Source organism: Trachinotus anak, unplaced genomic scaffold, assembly GCF_046630095.1.
Source record: "Trachinotus anak isolate AG129_WGS33_773 ecotype Australia unplaced genomic scaffold, CSIRO_AGI_Tana_v1 ptg000002l, whole genome shotgun sequence".
NCBI lineage: Eukaryota > Metazoa > Chordata > Actinopteri > Carangiformes > Carangidae > Trachinotus > Trachinotus anak.
Genome location: NW_027273853.1, coordinates 10,125,823 through 10,144,704, shown reverse-complemented (window position 1 = coordinate 10,144,704; position 18,882 = coordinate 10,125,823). Strand labels below are relative to the sequence as shown.

Here is an 18,882-nt window from a genome sequence, read left to right as displayed (position 1 = left end):
ACATAAGAATGACATCAACTGTTTTGGAACAGATGATTAATCAAAAACAACAGGATCGTCTTATGTGTGATTGTGCATGCATCAGTTATTCTGTAATGAGAACCAAATACGTTACTCCAGGGATTTCTGCATTACTTGTGTGATTCTAGCAGAGAGTTATTCTTCGTTAGAAGGCTTTTCAGCCCTGCTGGAACCTTCTCATGTTTTCTTCTGCGGCACACAGTGCAGGCAGTAGAAAAAGGCAAATCTATTTTCTAACAATAAAACTGGTATTTATATCTGAAGAAATGGTGCTTTTGATTTATTTATATATTTTTGTTGTTGTTGTTGTTGTTGTTGTTGCTGCATCAGCCATGCTTCCCTATCTGTTAGAGGTGTGTGTGTGTGTGTGTGTGTGTGTGTGCGTGAGTGAGAGAGAGTCTGATAGGGAGAGCTGTTTTTAGGAATACCAGACAAAGACAAAGAGGGAGGCTGGATCCAGGCTGCATCCGTCTCGCGACAGGAGAGGCACCCAGCGGTAGCCTGGAGGTGGAGAAGGAAGGTGGGCGTGAACAGAAATGTATGTATAGCTGCAAAATACATGAGCACCACGTAGATACACTGGAGCATTTCCATACAAACTGAAGCACAGAGCAGAGACCAACCTTCAGTATTGCTGACGTGGTGAATGTAGGGAAATACAATAATTGGTCATGCAATGTCACCTGATGTAATTTAGCTCTCCATTTGCCTCCCAACCCCCCACCCGCTGTCACTCTTTGTGCCTCTGTGGCTCACCTTTCTTCAGGCTGGTGAAGGGCAGAGTGTACTGGCCCACAAACTCGCTGCTGAGGAGGCCGGTCTGATCTCGGACACAGAAGCAGATGAGGCTGAGCTCGGGGACGCCGATGTTAAAGTTCATGTCAGCATCCCAGTGAGGACTCAGAGCTGTAATGGTAATCAGAATTAACCAGTTCATTACAATCAATAAGCACTAATGGGTTTAGTGTCTATAATAAATATTTTATATTAATATTGGATTACATGAAGGCGATCAATATAATGAAGAGCCTACAGATAATAATAACCCAACACTGCAGGTCTCCTCAGCTCTGGCTCAGTCTCAGCGTTCTCATAGCAGCGTTTGTGGTGGCAGCTTTTAGTAAAAAAAAACAAAAACTGAGCTAAAAGCTGGCCAGACACACATTTGCTGAGTCAGTGATGTGTTTGTAACTTTTGTTTCTGCTCAAGCCAAGGGCCCGAAATGTGTTACTGAAAGTTTAAAAATAAGATTAAAATATTGCAAGTTACATTATTATGAAGCCAAAACTGTAGACACAAGTTAAAGAAAAGCCTCTCTGGAAAAGCTTGTTTTGAGAAGTGACAATCAAAATGTGGCTGCACTATCACAGGCTAAGCTCCTCTTAAGTCACGGTGCTCTGAAGCCGAGGGACCTTCACAGCAGAGGACATACAGGAGGAGAAGAGCTACTTAGCTACTTTCTTTCTCGTACTCAGCTTCTTGATAAACGAGGTCTTAAGTCCACAGCCAAGCTAGTGGCTATTTGAGGCTGCGCTTGATGCTTTGAGCTAACAGCAAATGTCAGCTTGCTAACATACGACAGTGATGTTAAGTAAGTGTATTGTTCACGAGCCTGTTAGCATGCTGATACTGAATAATTAGCACTAACCATAAAGTACAGGTCAGACTGATGGAAAAGTCATTAGTTTAGCAAGAATTTAAATTAAAATATAACGCTGTAGGAGAAGAATAAGAAAGTTTCTACAATCTATCCTGAATGTCGACAAAATTTCCCGGCAATCCATCGTATAGTTGTTGAGAAGTTTCCGTCTGGACCAAAGTGGCGAACTGACTGGCAGATAGACTTTAACATCTATAGGAAAACAGGCAATTATCAGATGCACAACAGCATCTTAAGGTGTTATTTGTGTTCAGTGTTCAGGAGAGAACACGTGGATGACTAATGAGTCATCTCTGCTGCAATTCACAATCCATTTCTATTTCAGAGCAATTTGCTTAAGTTCCTATGTTCTGTTTACTTCTGTGGATTTCTTAAATCCACATTCATTTGTATTCACCAGTGACCTCATCCATTTCATAGTGTGAAATGATTTTATGATTTAGGCTCATGTGTAAGCGCCCCAGGAGTCTTTACTATCTCTCCCACCCTCTTTGTTTCATCTCAGTAGCACCAACATAGCGCTCTATCACTTAATGTTATGTTTTGGTCTTAAGATCATTTTCTTGTAGCCATTTTTGAAAATGACTCCAAATCAAAGGAAACAAACTGCATGTTAGGGCTGAGCAAAACCTGAAATATGAAAGGTCTGTCAAAATCTCGACAGCTGAGAGAATAATTTCCACACTGATGATAGTTACAGACTGTAAATGTAAGACTCAAACAATCATTTTCATAGTTATCATCATAAACAAGTAATGTGACCCTAGTCATCATGAATGTCGGTGATATGGTACCATGACACTTCTGAACATGAAAAATGTGTATGTGTGAGAATCCAACTGATGCTTAAAATCACTGTAGCCTTTCATCCAGGGTGCAGTGACTGCTCCATGTTTCCAGTCATAGCAATAGTGCATGACAGACTTCTCTTCAAAGGAAATACACTTCTGCATGCCGAAGAAACTCATCAGCACATTTCTCTACAGAAGCCAAACATCAGCTTACTGAGACATGGGTTTAAAAGCAAGTAGAAGAAAGTACAAAATACTGCTGTCAGAGAAAACTGTCTTCAATTCAGTTTCCATGTTTTCACTTGAAGGTTTACATTGTCCTACAGTATGCTGGTACTTCGCATGTTCTCAGATGTCAGTTGTATTTATATGTGTATTTGTTAGAATAAAACCAGAGGTGGGCAAGCTCTTGGTCATGGCTCTGTTGATGGAAATGTCAGCCTGTCAGTCCACCACTTTGGTCCTGGATGAATGGATTACCATGAAGTTTTGTACAGATGTTTACTGTTTTTTAAGGATATTCCCACAACCTCAAGTGCCACTTTGAGGTTGACGTTTGTGGTTTTGAATGAAATGTCTCAACAACTTTTAAATGGATTACTATGAAATTTTGCAGTGATGTTTCCCCCTCAATATGAACTGTGACAACTTTTGATTTACTTCTGACATCATCAGGTCAGAATTTTAATTTGTACAATATTTTGGTTTATGGCCAAATATTTGTTACCTCTTTGTCTGAGTACTGCTCCACAGAGCAGCTGGCAGAACGTAGACTCTAAGTCTCGTTTTTGTATGCCTATTATTCCAGTACTGATGGATTTAAGTCACTCTTTCACACAAATGTCTGTTGCCACATCAGCGCCATTTTTAATGTGAGGAGGTCCAAACTCAGAGAGAACAAATACAGAACACAAGCCTGCAAAACACATGCAAGAGTGAATATTTTCAGATGATACTAAGATAAATGTGACAGCGTACATCTTAGACTGATGAAATAAGAGCCAGTCAGGTCTGACAAAGTAGAGCTGTGTCTCTTTTGATGCCCCAACATGACCAATGCACAGTTCGCACTGCAGTACTTACAATTGTTTTTGACGGTATGTGTGCTTTTTCTGCGGGAGTCAGATGCAATCCCATGAATCTCTACTCTGACAAAAGGGTCCAGAGCTTTGCCACTCCTGGGGACAGGTAGGTTGGACCCACTGATCACCTGTAGGTAAAATGGAGGGTCACACAGAGGGTGTGTAAGAATGTCATTTAAACCAGGGATAAACAGGAAATATAAAAGAGAAGGGAGAAGGAGAGGAGAGGAGAGGAGAGGAGAGGAGAGGAGAGGAGAGTGCTGTAATTACACTAGTCTGGAGAGAGGCAGGCTTATCTGCAGTCCTCTCACATTGAGCCTTCCCTTCCCCAGCCCTGATCAAAGACAAACCTGCTTGTACTTATCATGACATGCCCCGCTTGGCACTGATGGAGCTTTACAGTGTCTGGCCCAAAATTACAGTCCTTTTTGTCTCCTAAAGTCATGCTGCAAAACACTCTGCATTATTCTCCTTCAGAACAACAATGGTCTATACTTCTGAGTGCGTAGATAGCTGTTTGGAGTAGTCATTTCATGAAGATTTGAAAACAGACCATTGTTTATAGTTGACAGTTTTATGCTAAATAGACTCATGAAAGCTCAAGGGAAAATATTGTGTTCCCGAGCAGATGAATAATTGAATCTTTAAAAATTGAAAACCGACCCCACCTAAGTAACAACACTGTATGCTACTCAAGACTCTGATTGCCACTGAGTTGAGAGCTGAGGCAAGATTGCAGAGCTTTCCCTGAAGTGATCAAATAACACAGGGTGATGATTTGAATAAATAAAGTTTGGGTTTTTCCCAGGGCATCCAAAAACAGAGCACGCCACATTTATATTTCATGCAGTGTGCTGGGAGGATGTACAGTGAGTGTACATATTCTATTAGAAGACAATGTCTGATGTGCTTTTAACTTGTGACAGTCTATACATCCTCATGAAGCTGTTGTCTGATCAAGATTTTCTTCATCAGAGGTGCAGCATCATGAGGTGCAGCCATGAATTAAAGTAGAGGCATTTTAAAGTAATAGGCACCAGTGTAACTGGCTGCTGCAGTGCCTGAGCTAAGTCAGCTGAGGAAATAGCCGCAGATCCAGCTGAAATATATGAACCCACATAGACTGAGTCGCTGTAAGTTTAAGGGTCAGTTCACCAACACGAGAAAACTCACATTTTCTCACTAACCTGTGATGGTATCAACCCATGGCAAAAATGTTGCTTTCATTTGTTCAGTTTTCTAACACCACCCAAAACAGTGGAGATAAAGGAAACTGTGTTTGTGATGATCACATTGAAAAATTACATTGAAAAAAATTAACAACAAAAAGAACAACAACCTTTTCCTGTTACTCTAGATACTCACTCCAACTCCGGATATTCCTACTTGACAAAAAAAGACCAACATGAAGCACTTGTGCTGTAATACTCTGAGCATGCTTTTAGTTGTTTAAGAGGGATTCACTTCCAACTTGGATGACGTCTAGCTCTTGTCTCCCTCCTCTGCAGAAAGTCTCTATGAGTCCAATGTGATCCCAGGCAATCCCACATATTGCCTTTGCTGTACAAAGCCCCCGATATCTCTGAATCCCACCATTATGTTCTGCACACAAGTTGTTGTACTGCTATAATTGGACTTATGTGTGTGACTGTAGTCCACTACAAACATGTCTTGTGACTGTTTCATCCACCTTTTTGTCATGTGACTTGGATACTGTACATTACAAGTTCTGCTATTACTGCACCCCAAGACATTTAAAATAATGGAAAAAGGGATGATCTATTAATTGGACCCTGGGTCTAATTGCATTAGATCCCCCTCTCTCTCCTCTCTCTTGACTTTCTGAGGGAGATAATCTAATTAAACTCAGACACTCTCAGAGAGTTTTACATCATAGTTGGTTCACAGCATCCAGCATTTATCTGGAGGCAAGAGTAAGATGAGCTTCCCTACACAATGCCCTAGATTGTGAGGCATAGACACGCATACATGCATGTAAAGCACACACGCACGCAGAGTCCTCTAACATTACACCTTAATCCATAAATCCACCCTGAGTGGATTATTCAGCGTTCAATGCTCCGTAGCCGTACCTTGAGCAGCAGGTGTGTGGGATTGCGCCTGTGCTGGCTAGATCCAGGATCAAAGCTGCTCTGACCGGACATGAGCACTGCTGGCTTCAGGATGTATCCACAGCCCCCGTTGTCCTGGAAACGGCCCCCATTAAGGTCCATAGGCAAGCCCAGAGATTGGAAATTGAGAGCCACTGCAAAACACCACGGGACAACAGTGATGGAACAATGAAAACCAGGGGCCACAGAGCAGTGGCAAAAAGATTTAGGGGAGCAAAACTGAGAATACCTGAAGCTTGTTAAAATAACACCAGCTGCATGCATGAGATGATCTCTCTGCATACCTTTCATTTTCTAAAACCCTTGTTCATTCTCCAGGAGGGAGCTCAATTATACAATGACTTGAAATGTTTCCACAATAAATGGCGTACATTGCATCAGGGACGCATTCACAATCACCAAGTGTGCAATGAGTGCATGTGTAGAGGGATTTTCTGCAGTGCATACCTCACTCTGTGTTTGTATGTGCCGGGACTAACAGATAAATAATGCAAAAACAATACTGAAGTTTGTCCTAACCAACACGTTGCAATGCATCCTTTCATATACTTTTCACATCTAACTGTAACTGATCCATCCAGGCTGCTGCTTTGTACCGCCTGGTCTCCTGCAACTGTGAAAAGTGCCGATCACCACCTGCACAGCTGCCATCACAGCACGTACACAGTTTGCTCAGAGATCAGCAGGGCTCCATGTCAGAGTCGGTGGCTGGCTGACTGAGCAGTGGTGACGGATGAAGTGGATGTGTAAGACATGCAGTGACAAGAACACTGGCCAAGACAGTGGCAGACAGATCAGAGTAGTGACTTTAAGCTCACGGTCGAATCATTTCAAGAGAGTCTGAAGACATAATGTTTGTGAATGATTTTTGAAGCTGAGATTTCTCTTGGTCATTGCTACTGCAGTGCACAGGTATGTGATATGGAGTAAAGCCCAGTGCTCTCGCTGGACGCTAAAGAGGCGATAACTGCACTAAAATACTAAGCTGTGACCCAGACAAGGATGTAGTTTGAAGAAGGAAAAAAAGCACATTTAGGAAGGTACAAATCGATTTAGAAAAGGTGTGATAAGGGCCAGGAAAGGACTTGCTCCAGGGAAAACACAGATGAGGTGGTCAGGCTGTGGACTGGAATGAAATGTTCTTTTCACTGCTAATCGACAGGACATTTGGCCAGGTTGTTCCCTTTGAAGTTCGACAATAAAAGTTTCCAGACTGCATTTTGCTCAGTTTCAAAACTTGTAATGGATTGTAGTGGTTGTTCTGTGGGTGTTGAGAACTTTTTGATTCCTGTTGAAACCGATGACACAAATCAAATCAAAAGAATTTCCATTTCATGTCTTTTTTTAATCTATGTTTTCAGGGTTTTTATTTCAGCCAAAACAGAAACATAGTTGGCAAGAAAATACAAATAATAAATAATTAAACATCATAAAATAAATACCTAATAAATGTATCTGTTGATTTGTAGGCTCAATTTTTCTTTTTTTTTTTTTTTACAATTAAATAGTATATTTTTTTACAGTTTCCATCACACCTGCCATCCCCCACAACTGTATATTTGGTAACATTGCATAGATGTAAAAATCAGCATTGTTTGCTAAGTTAATTCCTCTGCCTAAATAAATGTGTACTATGGATATGTATGAAATTTTAGTATGTATCTTATTTGAAATCGCAGATTGTGTTATGTGGCGTCCGACTCACCGAGCTGCGAACCAACGTTCCAAAACTCCTGAGGGTTGTAATTGGACGAAGACGTCCTCGAGCCTGCTGGGTAAATCCTGCTGAGGAACTTCTGGTTATGGCGAACAAAATCTGCAGCTGAGATGGTCGACACACGACATTCAAAGGTCAGAGGTCGCACACACAGGACACACACTTTCAGTTCAGTGATTCAAACATCACAGGTGTCGCTCCTATGATTCAGTACATTTTAGTCCATCTGACTTAGTCACAATAACAATGTGATGCAGTGACCCAGTGAAAGCATAGTTTCACTGGATCACTTACAAGATTGTAATTTTCCAATTTGTGATTTGTGAAACCTGTAAATAAGATAAACACTCATTAATTAAGTATGAATAAGTGTCAAATTGAATTTTAATAGTATACCTATAGAAACCTGAATGTGACGTGAGGTTTGTCCTGATCAGGTTTTCCTGCCTGAATAATTACCATCATTCTGGATGGACTAGAAAAACACAGCTACAGCCTGTGATCGCACCATAGTTGTGTCATTTGCCTGTAGGGATTGACAATGACGAGACACTACAAGGTTTTTTTTTTTTTACAGCTTCACAGTGGCTGAGACTACTTCATGGTGCCTGCCAGCCAAGCCAACCAGCTCATAACATGTCTGTGTGTCTGGAAAGTGTCATTTCTCCTCAGCAGAAACAGATTTCATTTCTCGACATCACTCTGCTTCTCCAATATACTGCCGCACAGTAGCGTGATGACAGTTAAACTGATTATCAGTTGATTCAAACCTCTGTGGGCTCTTTTCACTTCCTGAACAATGGGGATATAAGGAACATTACTGAGCTTGTGCTGCTGTGCTTTATTCCCTAAAAGTACTCCCCTATGTTGCATATGTCATGTGAAATATGCTTTTGCTATTATGGAGGTTTATGGCCTTGGGTATAATTGCATTTCTTATCCAAAGATGATCTGCAGGGACTTCTTCTCTGAGCTCAATGTGATAATAAATCGTGTGAATCTGCTGGGCTCATCACAATGATATGTTTTAATATTTGCAATTAATTGGACACAGTCTTTTATTATTTCAAAATTTCCCTTGTCTCATGGTTTCAAATGAATAAATGACATTGTACCTGAGGCTCTGGCTAGCTTGCGTGCTTTCTTCTCTGCCATAGACGTGTTCTCATAGTAGTTCTGATTATCCTTAGAGTGACTGAAGCTGATGAACTTGACAGACCGGGTGTATATGACCAGGTCAGATAAAGCCTCAGCCACCACCACCTTCTTCTTCTACTCGTTACATTTCAGGAGCAGAGGGAGACAAACCACAGACAGACAGCAGCTTTATCCATTTGTTCACATTAAAAATGTCCATATGGTCTTCAAGCTGATCTTGCCCTCACTTACTTTCTTCTTTGACCCTGCCTTGCTGGGAGACCAGAACTTTGCTTTGGTTTGAAGATCCTCGTCCTCCTCATCCCCCTCATCATCATCATCATCCTCGCCCTCATCTACACTCTCCTCTGCCTCTGTCCCTGATGCCTGCTCTGCCTTCATCTGAGGCTTTAGCTTTTTATTCTTGATGAGGATCTTATACTTCAGGTCCTGGCATCCCCACAAATACACATTATAATGTGAATTCACATCTGAATAAATGCAAAGTTATCTTAATCATGGTTACACACATTCACACCAACCTCATAAAACCATCACATGGACAAAGCAGTTAAGTAAACTCTGAATTGTTGCTGTTGCATCCTCAAACTTAGGACACAAACTTCAAAACACTCCTTTTGTGCAAACCACCCTCTATGATTTGTCACAAAAATCCTATTCCTCAGTAGACACATCCACATCACACGGCCAGGTATCCAAGGATAAAGAAACAGAAAGCAGCAGGTGAACCAAATCACTGAATCACACATCTGCTGCCACATCTCACCACCCTGGCTCCAAATCCATCAGTACACTACAAGTCTGTCTGTGCAGATGAGCTGTGAAATGCTAAAAGTAGAAAAACATTATAGTCTGAAATTTGGACGCAGTTCAATGTCAATGTCTCACATACTGTATGCACAGGCAAAGATATATAAAATAATTACAGATCTACAACCTGTAAAAGCCCATATAGTATGAAAATTACAACCTCCGGAGCTTCCTTTGCTACTGAACTCTTTCATTTTACATTTCTGTTACACAAAATGATACAGTCCCCAGAGCTAGAATAGAGGCTTTGCTTATGTTGATGTGATTTAGGATATCATATGAAGTTCTTGAAGAGAATTTTGCCTCATGTTGACAGTAAAAAATAAAGTAGAGGAATTGCTTGTTAATGAACTATGGCTTATTCTAACCTCCCAATAACACAATGGATAAATAGAGAGAAGGCAATTGGGTTTTCCAATTTGGTAAACAAGCTGCTCTAACTGGCTAGAGGGGAGCATAAAGCTCCTAAAATCCCACTGTTTCTGAGTCATAAAGATAAAAAAGATACGTGAGATATGGGGGGAAAATAATCTTATATGCACACTCAGGATAAAACATAACTACTTTTTTTGCAGTAAATACCAAAGCAGTAGAAGTCTGAAGCAGCAAAGAAACTCCGGAGAGACAGCACACATTGATCCACGCAGACAGAAAAACCCTTCATCCTCCTTGTCACATCCAATAGACTGGAGTGACTGTCCCTGCATCTTTCAGGCCAGTCACTCAGTCTTGGCTTGACACAGATGTTTTCAGTGGAGAAACCAAGCAGGTGATTCTGAATGAACAGTCAGGTCAAGTGCCTCAGCGTGTTTAAAGTGACGGACACTTCTCAGGATCAACTACATCACATTAGATTTTGTGAATCTAATGATTAAAAATTAAAGAGGCCTGCAGACGTCCATCTACCCCTATGTCCCAGTGGGGTAGACAGGCAAAGGAAGCCTCAGAAAGAGACTAATGAGGCCCTCCGTGGCAATGGAAAGGTCTCATTTTGCTGTGCTGTGACAGACGATGAGGATTAATAGATACAAACCACCCCCACCCCCCCAACCCCCACCCTTTGCTTCTGATCTACCATTCAGATAGCCGGGCTCTCACTTCTTCTGAGTCTTACATTTGGGCTTGGGAGGTCTCCAGTGGTGGGGTGATCCAAGGGAGTTCTCAGCAGCTTCTCCCCCAGGATAGAGATGAGGTAGTGGGCCATGACCTCCTGCTGCTCCCGGGAACAATGGTTTTCCAACGACAGGATCACCGGGTAAGCAGACACCTGTCAAGAAATAATCCCATCAGAAAAAACAAAAACAAAAACAAAAACAAAAACAAAAACAAAAACAAAAACAAAAACAAAAACAAAACCAAAAACAAAAACAAAAACAAAAACAAATTTGCTAGCAACCCATATTTCCAACAATTTGCATCAACCCTGATGTAGTCTACTGCTCTTTCTGCATGGTCTTCATATACGTACACACATCACAGAGAATGGCCTGACCCGCCTGAATCAAAGACAACTTGCAAGGAAAGCATTACTATCAGAGATGCTTAGAGATTAATTAGCGCAAGTGCAGCTCAGTGGGGTCCTCTGAAGCCGACAGATGCAGAGTTGGACACTGAGTTTGATGCCTGGGGTCACCACTTCAGGAAATACATGCAAAATAAATATATATATTGTTACCTCAAAGGCATGTTGCTCCACCGTGGAGATGACGTCCTTAAAGAATATCTTTGTGGTCAGGGTGTAGCCATGGTAGACCACAGGCTCCATATCTGGCCCATCCCAGCAGTCAATCTCCAGACAGCGACAGCCTTTCCTCAGAGCACTGTGCCCCACACACAGACACACACACACACACACACACACACACATACATATAAGCACATGTATACATACAGAGGCACATGCACACACATTTAGCTGTGGCAAGGCCCTGATAAACACTTATAATGTGCTTATGCTTAAAAATGAAGAGTTGAGGCACAGACTGAGTCAAGCCATCATAATTGTTTCCATGCATGTGACAAGTTATATTAACACATGTGAATAATCTATAATAAACACTGAATACTAATCATTTATTCCAACGGTTTCTTCTGTCTGCATGGATCTGGGTCCTCTCCTCACCTGTCACCAGAAAATGTTGCTCTTACATTTCTATTCCTGTACTTTCTTCACATAAAAAATATGGTCAAGCTTATATTGCACAGAATGTATCTTGGCCTTAAAATATATTGCTTTCTGTTGGTGGTGGATTAAAATGGTTTCACTTTCACAGCAGAGGTCAGGCAAATAATCACTATACAATGGTACATTTCTTGAAGCTAGTTATATCACCCTTTTACTCCAGATATTTTAACTGTGAAATAGTTCTGTTTTTATGAATTTGGCCTTTTCTGCCAGTTTATTGCTGTTTTAAAATCAAATTAGGGCACTCACATCTTTGGATGTTGTTAGATACTGTAGTCTTTCATCTCAGTTATCTTTTTCTCTGGAATCACAAAACACAGTGTAACTGCTGTGTGCCTCTGTTATTGTGAGCACAGTCATAGTATCATGTTGTGATTGCCTCCTGCATTTCAGAGAAGGAATGCCTGGAGGATCCAGGCTCACTTTTAACTATTTTCTTTTTTTTTTTGGCTGTTTAGTTTTTTTTTTTCCATTCACAAAAAAATTCAAGCTGAACACTTAGGACATGCATTTTTGCTTTCTTTCAAATAGTTACATAGGAAAATTGATACAGCTCTCATAACTCTTGTGTTCAGTATGGAACTAGGCTAGAAACAACTAGCCTAGCTTAGCAGACTTTAGACAGGGGGAAACAGCCTGGCTCTCTCCAAAGTTCAAAAATACACCTCTACATCATACCAGTTAAGAAGTGTGTCGTGTTTGTCTAATACACACCCACACACAGAAAAGTAAAAATGACAAATCAGGGTTTATTTCTTGGCAAACACTGTAGTCACTTCCCTGAGACTTGACATGGAAGTTTGAGTCCCCTGTGACTCAAACTCAGTCACGTAGCATTTGGCTGACCATTGGTAAATATGATCACTCAACTATAGTCAATCACTCAGTCAGTCCCTTATGGTCATTTGCAATTACAAGGCTGGTCCTGCTGTTGCGCTCCAGCCAAAAAAAAATATATACACACAGTAAATTTCCTCTCAATCATATTTTTTTTACAAAACATACAAAGTTATTTTATTTTCTTCACCCTCCAACGTGAGCTAGAGGGATTTCTAAAAGCCACCTCCTGCCACTGTGCTGTCCTCTCGAGATGACTCTTTCATTATCTACGTAAACCAGAGCTTCCCGGCCGCTGGGTTGGAGAGTTCCACTCTACCACCCGTCCAGGGCGCTCAGCACTTTCACAGGGTCCATAAATACAGCACTTCTGCTGCCATCAGCCCCTTTTGTAATCACCTCCATTGTCCCATAAAGGGACCACAGCAATTTCACTGTCTGCCTCAGCACATGAGAGGGTCAATGAAATGAGAGGAAAAGAGTTTATCCAGATAACACACATGTAGGTTTGAAGGGGAGATCTCAAGATAGGATAATGGAGAGTTGAGGGGCATTTCTGTATCAGAGCTAAATTGCTTTTAAACTGGCCTTATCATTGCTTTTCACCTACATAGAAAAAAGCAGATTGATGAAATATCCAGGATTTAGCAGATTAGCTGATGTTAGCACATTTGCAAACAGTCTTTAACCTATGTCAGTGCAATTTGATACATTACACAAGTTACAGAGGTAAAAACATCATCTGTGAAGAGTCGTGGAAGCAGGTTTTCTCTGGGAGTGGATGTGGTTTTCTGAAGTGCTGCATCATGATGAAGAACAAAAGCTGTATTGTACATACTGTACTTTCTTACCAAACATAGGCATCCAGGTGGCTTTTTCCCACAAGCTGATCTCCAGTCAAGTAGGTGTTGTGTGATGAGGAGATGAAGTAGCTGCTGAGAGGCTGATCCATGTCTTGGTACACCGATGTGTGGGTTTGGTTGAACACGCAGCAGTCTTTGGACTCCATGTACCTCAGGAATCCCTCAAATGTCATGGACCTGCTTTCTCTGGCTGGAGGAAGAGGAAGGAGCAGTGTACCACTGTATCAGCGAGAGTCATAATCAGTATCAGTTCCTTTACCAACTGCAAAGCAGTTTTAAAAGTAGAAGTATTGTTCCTGGTATCAATTATTCAAATGAATGATGACAAGGCACAGTGGTGTTTTGAGCTGAATCCAAACGTCAGCATACTGTCATGCTCACAACAACAATGGGCCATGATGTTTAGCAGGTAGCGTTTACCTTGATCACCACCTAAGTTAAGCAGGTTAGCCTGTTAACACAAACACAAAGTAGGCTGCAGGGAATGTCATAAGTTTTGCAAATATTTAGACTGAAGTATTGGTCCTGCTGATGGGACTAAAAGAAAAGTCAGTGGGTCACAGAAGCCATTAGAAGTCACCTGAGTGTACAAAATTGGGACTCCATCTACTAGTTGTTGAGATATTTCAGTCTGGGACAAAGTCTAGTTTCGACCAACAGACCAATCTTGCCATCTCTTCTTCCAGGCCACTGTCATGGCTAAAAAGTGGCCCTCTCAAAATGTAGCTACTTCTGGTAAAGATTACTATATGCAACTAACAGTAGCACCTACTAACACAGTTCATGCTAGTACAAATAACGAAACATTTATAGATCGTTCTTACCAATAATTGTGAATATTATAATATATTTCACATATTCCCGCCTGGAAAAATTTGACAATCTGATTTCAGACACCCCTACGTTGGACCATAGCATTTGCAGGGAAAAGTTAAGTGGGGAGAAGAGAAAAGGGGTAAACATTATTTCTCTCTGCAGCCATTTGTTAAAAGAAAGAGGATGTTGATAAACTCCGAGAGAAGGGATGATGTTCTGAGATTGGGGCACTATGCTTTAGCCGGCTATTTGAAAGTCATAGGCAAACATCCAGATGGTCTATGTCAGTGTGGAAATTTGGAGACAGCCCAACATGTATCCTCTTGTAACAAATTCAAAAATGAAAGGAAACAGTTATTCAGGAAGTTGTCAGATCTGGGTCTCTCTTCTTTCTCTTTCAAATCTATTTTTCCAACTGAAACAGAATCTCAACAAATAGAGCGGTGCTACTAATAGTAGGCTGAACCTAGAGATTACATCTCTACACCTGCTTTTACCTTCAGCAGTTAAGATCAGTTCACTTTGGTTAAATTTTGGATGAATTCAGAAACTACGATCCAGTTTAAAAAAAACATTATTATCACTCCCCAGTCCTCATCTTGGTCTGTGGTCAGAACCTAAACACCATCAATCGTGCACCTCCTCTGTAATCAGGTAATTTAGTTTATTGAAAGAAATCTGTTGTATGCAGTATAATTATGGAGTAGGTGCTAGATGAGCGAAAAACTGCTCCTTGAAACCCTCTCCTACTCAAACATGATACCATAAAGTAAAAAAAATGAGGTCTTTGTTTGTGCTGCAGCATAGAATAGTTGTGAGCCTTGTGTTGTTGTTTGCCTGTTTTGGTGTTTGTGATGGTGTAAATTAGCCCACAGTAACCCTAAAGAACATACGGTCCACTAGTCCACTGATGGGCCTGATTCTTCCATTTTTCCTTCAAACGTCATTTAAACTACCTGCCTCTGGGTTAACAGCAAATCACTTTGTCAGCCAGGCACCACTGGAGCGCAGACCTTAACTTCTGTCGTAACTAAATTAGCAAGATTACGTGACAAAGCCTTAGTCCTTAAAGACCAGAGTCATTTTTAACCCATAGTAATGGGCAGCACACAGTCTGACATGGCACACAGTTCCCCCTTCACTCACCTGCTTCATCAATCTCATATCTGTCAATCAAATTCTCTGCTGTCTCTGCATTTGCTGTGAGTTCCATCTGCTCCTTGTGGAGGAACCTGAGGAGGGCGCAGGCAGGCAAAGTCGTCTGGCCTGAGGCGTAGCATTGGTACAGATGCTGGATTTCAGCTCTCCTAGAGGAGGGGGGCTTGCTTTTCTTCATTTTGGCCTGCACAGAATCATTACAGCCTCTCAATCCCCTATCAGTGATCCTGAGAAGTTATTCTTTAGTTTCTTTGTAAAACTTCAAACAGAAGAATATGTGGCTACTAGTAATGTATTATTAAGTCTTGTATTTCTCACCAAGGCTTAAAATCCATCATGATAGTGCAGACAGGAGACTGTTGAATTTAGGTCCATTTAAAGCACAGTACCTCACATTATTCTTCACATTGTCATCTTGTAGATATAAGACATAGAAGATCACTTGCTATCTAAAAATATACAGGGAATACTGAATAGAAATGTCAAACCTCAGATGTATCCCAACATTTACCTGAGCTCACTGTTAAAATTCAACTTTTTCAAAACTCAGCACGAGAGAGAATAAAAGAGAAGTCAGAGTGCTCACTCCGCACAAAGTTCTCCCACCCTCTCACCCTCTACCCCCCCACCACCCCTCCTCTCCGTATCTCTTACTTCCATCAAATACTAAGGCAACTTCTATGTGGCTTTCTCATTTTAGTCCCTCTCCACTTCTTGTCATTCCTCTCAGTCAGTGAGACAAAAGTGTCTGTGACTTTCTTTGGCTTTGTATGTGTCTTTTTCCCTCCATACCTTTCATCTCTCTGTTCTGCAGCCTTTCGCAGTTCAGACATATGCCTAAGCCTGTGCTGTCACTGAGTACCCTGCAGTGGGCCGTTCCCCTGCTGCATCTGTTGCCTCAGTGTGAGCAACACAAAGTAACCAACTCTGCAACGACCTTCATTAGACTTTTATGCAGAACCTGCAGTAACTGTATCTGAGGCAAGAAGTCCCTATAAAGTGGTGTATCGTGTGTAAAATTGCCAGCCATTAACCCAAGAAAAGTCATAGATCTTACATAAAATGTGGATAAAAGTCTCTCACACTTTGTACATTAATGTTTCCCAGCCAGTAAATCACTCTCACTGAGGAGGGAATGCAACTTCAGTGGGACTAAAATGTTAAGTTTCACCTGAAATCTCAATGAGATATCATGTAAACAACAGCCTACCTCAGATATCAATGGTCTCTGGGCCCCTGTTGTACGAATATTGAACAAGAAATCAGCATTTTATAAAACCACCACCAAAACAATCTGACTTTTTCAGCAGGTCTCTGGGGAAGTACACAAAGTTGTTGCCATAGTGACAAAACATTCTGATTCTATGGTTGTGTAAAAAAATACCAAAGATTGTAATTGTATTGCATATGGCTTTCTCTGAAGTATGGCAGGGGAAGATTAAAACTCACCCAGTGTCTGGCTCCTCTCATTTTTTTCAGACATGAGCAATGGACTTGGTGATAAAAAAAATAAAAAATAAAAAAAAGAGACAGAATAGAATATGTGAAGAAATAACTTTTGCCTTCATGTTTCTGCATGGTGAGCACTCTGTCTGGGGTGAGTGAAGAGTCTTTTCCTTTCATATTTTTGACAAAATCATTTTATCTCAGTGTTATTAGAAGTGACAACATAACACAGTAATTCAATATATATATAGACTAGGCTAAGTCAAGATACACTAATTATTTCCACCATTTCTAAAGCTCTATGTTTGCAAACTCTGTAACTCCCAGAAGCAAAATTCTATACCTAATATATACCTAACCAATATTTGGTGGTTAGCCATGCCAGGTGGGGTCTAACACTGGTAGTCGGTCAGTTTGCCACTTTGGACCTAATTAAACTGTACTGGCAACTATTGGATGGATTGCCATGTAATTTGTCCATTAACTTTTAAACAAGCACCATCATTTCAAAATTTCAATATCCCCACTTCTTTTTATGACCAAATACCTGCAAACTTAATGACATTTCAATCAGCCACCTGTACTTTACTGTGTTTACTGCTAATTAGCAAATGTTAGCATGCTAACACACAAAACTAAGATGGTGAAAGTGGTTAAAACAAACATTAAGATGTGTTAGCATTGTCCTCGTGCGCATATTAGCATGCTAACTTTAGTAGTTCAAAGCACAGCCTTACAGAGCTGCTAACATGGCTGTAGATGCTTAGTCTTGTTCATATATCATAATGTTTGACTATTAAACTGCTATTACTTTTAAATACGCTGTGTAATTGCCACCAACTTTATGTCAGAGCGCTACACATCCACATCCAAGAGTAATCTTACCCAATTTGATGGTATTACTTCTGTAAAGTGTGCAACTGGAACACGGTAAATTACACTGTTTGACCCACTTGAAATTTTGCATAAAACATTTCTGAACAGGGTGTACATATTCTCCAAAAATCAGTCAATTAGCAGTAGCATTTTTCGGGCTCCAAATGCACATCAAAATTTGTGTATGTATGTATTTATCATACTATTTAAACCTACAATTGTGTGACCTTAGCAGATGTATGATGTCTTTGAGTGCTCCCCACTTCACCATCTGACCTGACCAAAATGATTTGCTTGTGATTTTCTACAACAGCATGGTAAATTGAAGCACTGGCATCGCAGTGTCTGCTATAACTGCAACAGGGTGCTGCTGTCTGAATACATCATGCAAATAAATGCACATAGTCTATGCAGCACCAGAGACTGATTTCAGTTTAATTTTATGGAATTAAGTCCACATTCTCCAAAATGTCAACGCCGTAGTGGATACAAGTGTGAATATATCATAAAAACGTATCTATGCAAAACTCAGTGAAGCATGGAGAACATTTCCACTGATTCTGTGATGGTTGTTTTAGCAAGTTTGACAAGAACTTCCTCTCTGGTTGTCTGTGTAAATCTGGATGTTATTGATGTGGTGTGAATCACTGGTGCACAACAATAGTTATTGCCTAGTCATAGTCCAGCAGAGTCATTCCTCTCTACACCAGGCTGTAATGGTTTGGCCTTCGGCCTGTCAGAGCCATTGGGCACACAAGTTTGATGTGATAATTCCCAGGCAGTGAACATGAAGCCCTGTATATGGCCCTTGTCTCTGCATCACTGCACCTCTCTCTCCACGGTCGGTTAGTTGGACTCATTTTGGAGCAGGGCATGAATATGTAGCTCTCAGTTTTTGCTTCTGTGACTTGTGCATCTGTGCATATTGAAGGGTCAATGGTGAATAAAAGATCAGCAGTCCGTACTTGTGTTTGTGTGTGTGTGTGTGTGTGTGTGTGTGTGTGTGTGTGTGTGTGTGTGTATGTGTGTGTGTGTGTGTGTGTGTGTGTGTGTGTGTGTGTGTGTGTGTGTGTGAATTCAACATTGAACATGTGGAGCTCAGATGCACCAGCACATTTCGGCGCTGTCTGTGCTGCTCATTGTGGGAAAATCAGATCACTTTGCTTTATATCACAGAGTGATGTTCAGAGATCAGGGTTATATCTTAACCCTGGGCTTAAGTTTAATACTGAGTCAAAACCGCACCTGTTTAAAATGAGAACAACTGCGACTTTTTGAAATGTGACTCAAGCTGTGACTTAACAAGGTGGGTGGGGGGCAGACCATGTGA

General features: G+C 41.0%; 1 protein-coding gene across 2 annotated transcripts; it reads right to left on the bottom strand.

Annotated features, from left to right (window-relative positions):
• Positions 1–98: 98 nt before the first annotated feature.
• LOC139631343 (1-phosphatidylinositol 4,5-bisphosphate phosphodiesterase zeta-1-like) lies at positions 99–16,591 on the bottom strand. 2 transcript variants are annotated; one of them, XM_071495535.1, is made up of 13 exons: positions 16,441–16,543; positions 15,549–15,586; positions 15,219–15,414; positions 13,245–13,446; positions 11,047–11,191; positions 10,486–10,638; positions 8,793–8,990; positions 8,519–8,675; positions 7,392–7,508; positions 5,648–5,820; positions 3,556–3,682; positions 778–927; positions 99–522 (listed from the first exon to the last, which is right to left on the bottom strand). In XM_071495535.1, the coding sequence occupies exons 3-13, from the start codon at positions 15,406–15,408 to the stop codon at positions 440–442; spliced, it is 1,695 nt and encodes a 564-aa protein (XP_071351636.1). In that variant the 5' UTR covers positions 15,409–15,414; positions 15,549–15,586; positions 16,441–16,543; the 3' UTR covers positions 99–439. The 2 variants fall into 2 exon arrangements, with proteins under 2 accessions (XP_071351636.1, XP_071351628.1); XM_071495527.1 differs by lacking the exon at positions 15,549–15,586 and having other exon boundaries at positions 16,441–16,591.
• Positions 16,592–18,882: the final 2,291 nt, after the last annotated feature.

Coding starts and splice junctions, on each gene's coding strand:
- LOC139631343 (XM_071495527.1), bottom strand. CDS start 15,408: ATGAAGAAAAGCAAGCCCCCCTCCTCTAGGAGAGCTGAAATCCAGCAT. Junction 5,821..7,391: donor GAACGTTGGTTCGCAGCTCG/GTGAGTCGGACG, acceptor GGTGTTTTGCAG/TGGCTCTCAATTTCCAATCT. Junction 928..3,555: donor ACATACCGTCAAAAACAATT/GTAAGTACTGCA, acceptor TTACCATTACAG/CTCTGAGTCCTCACTGGGAT.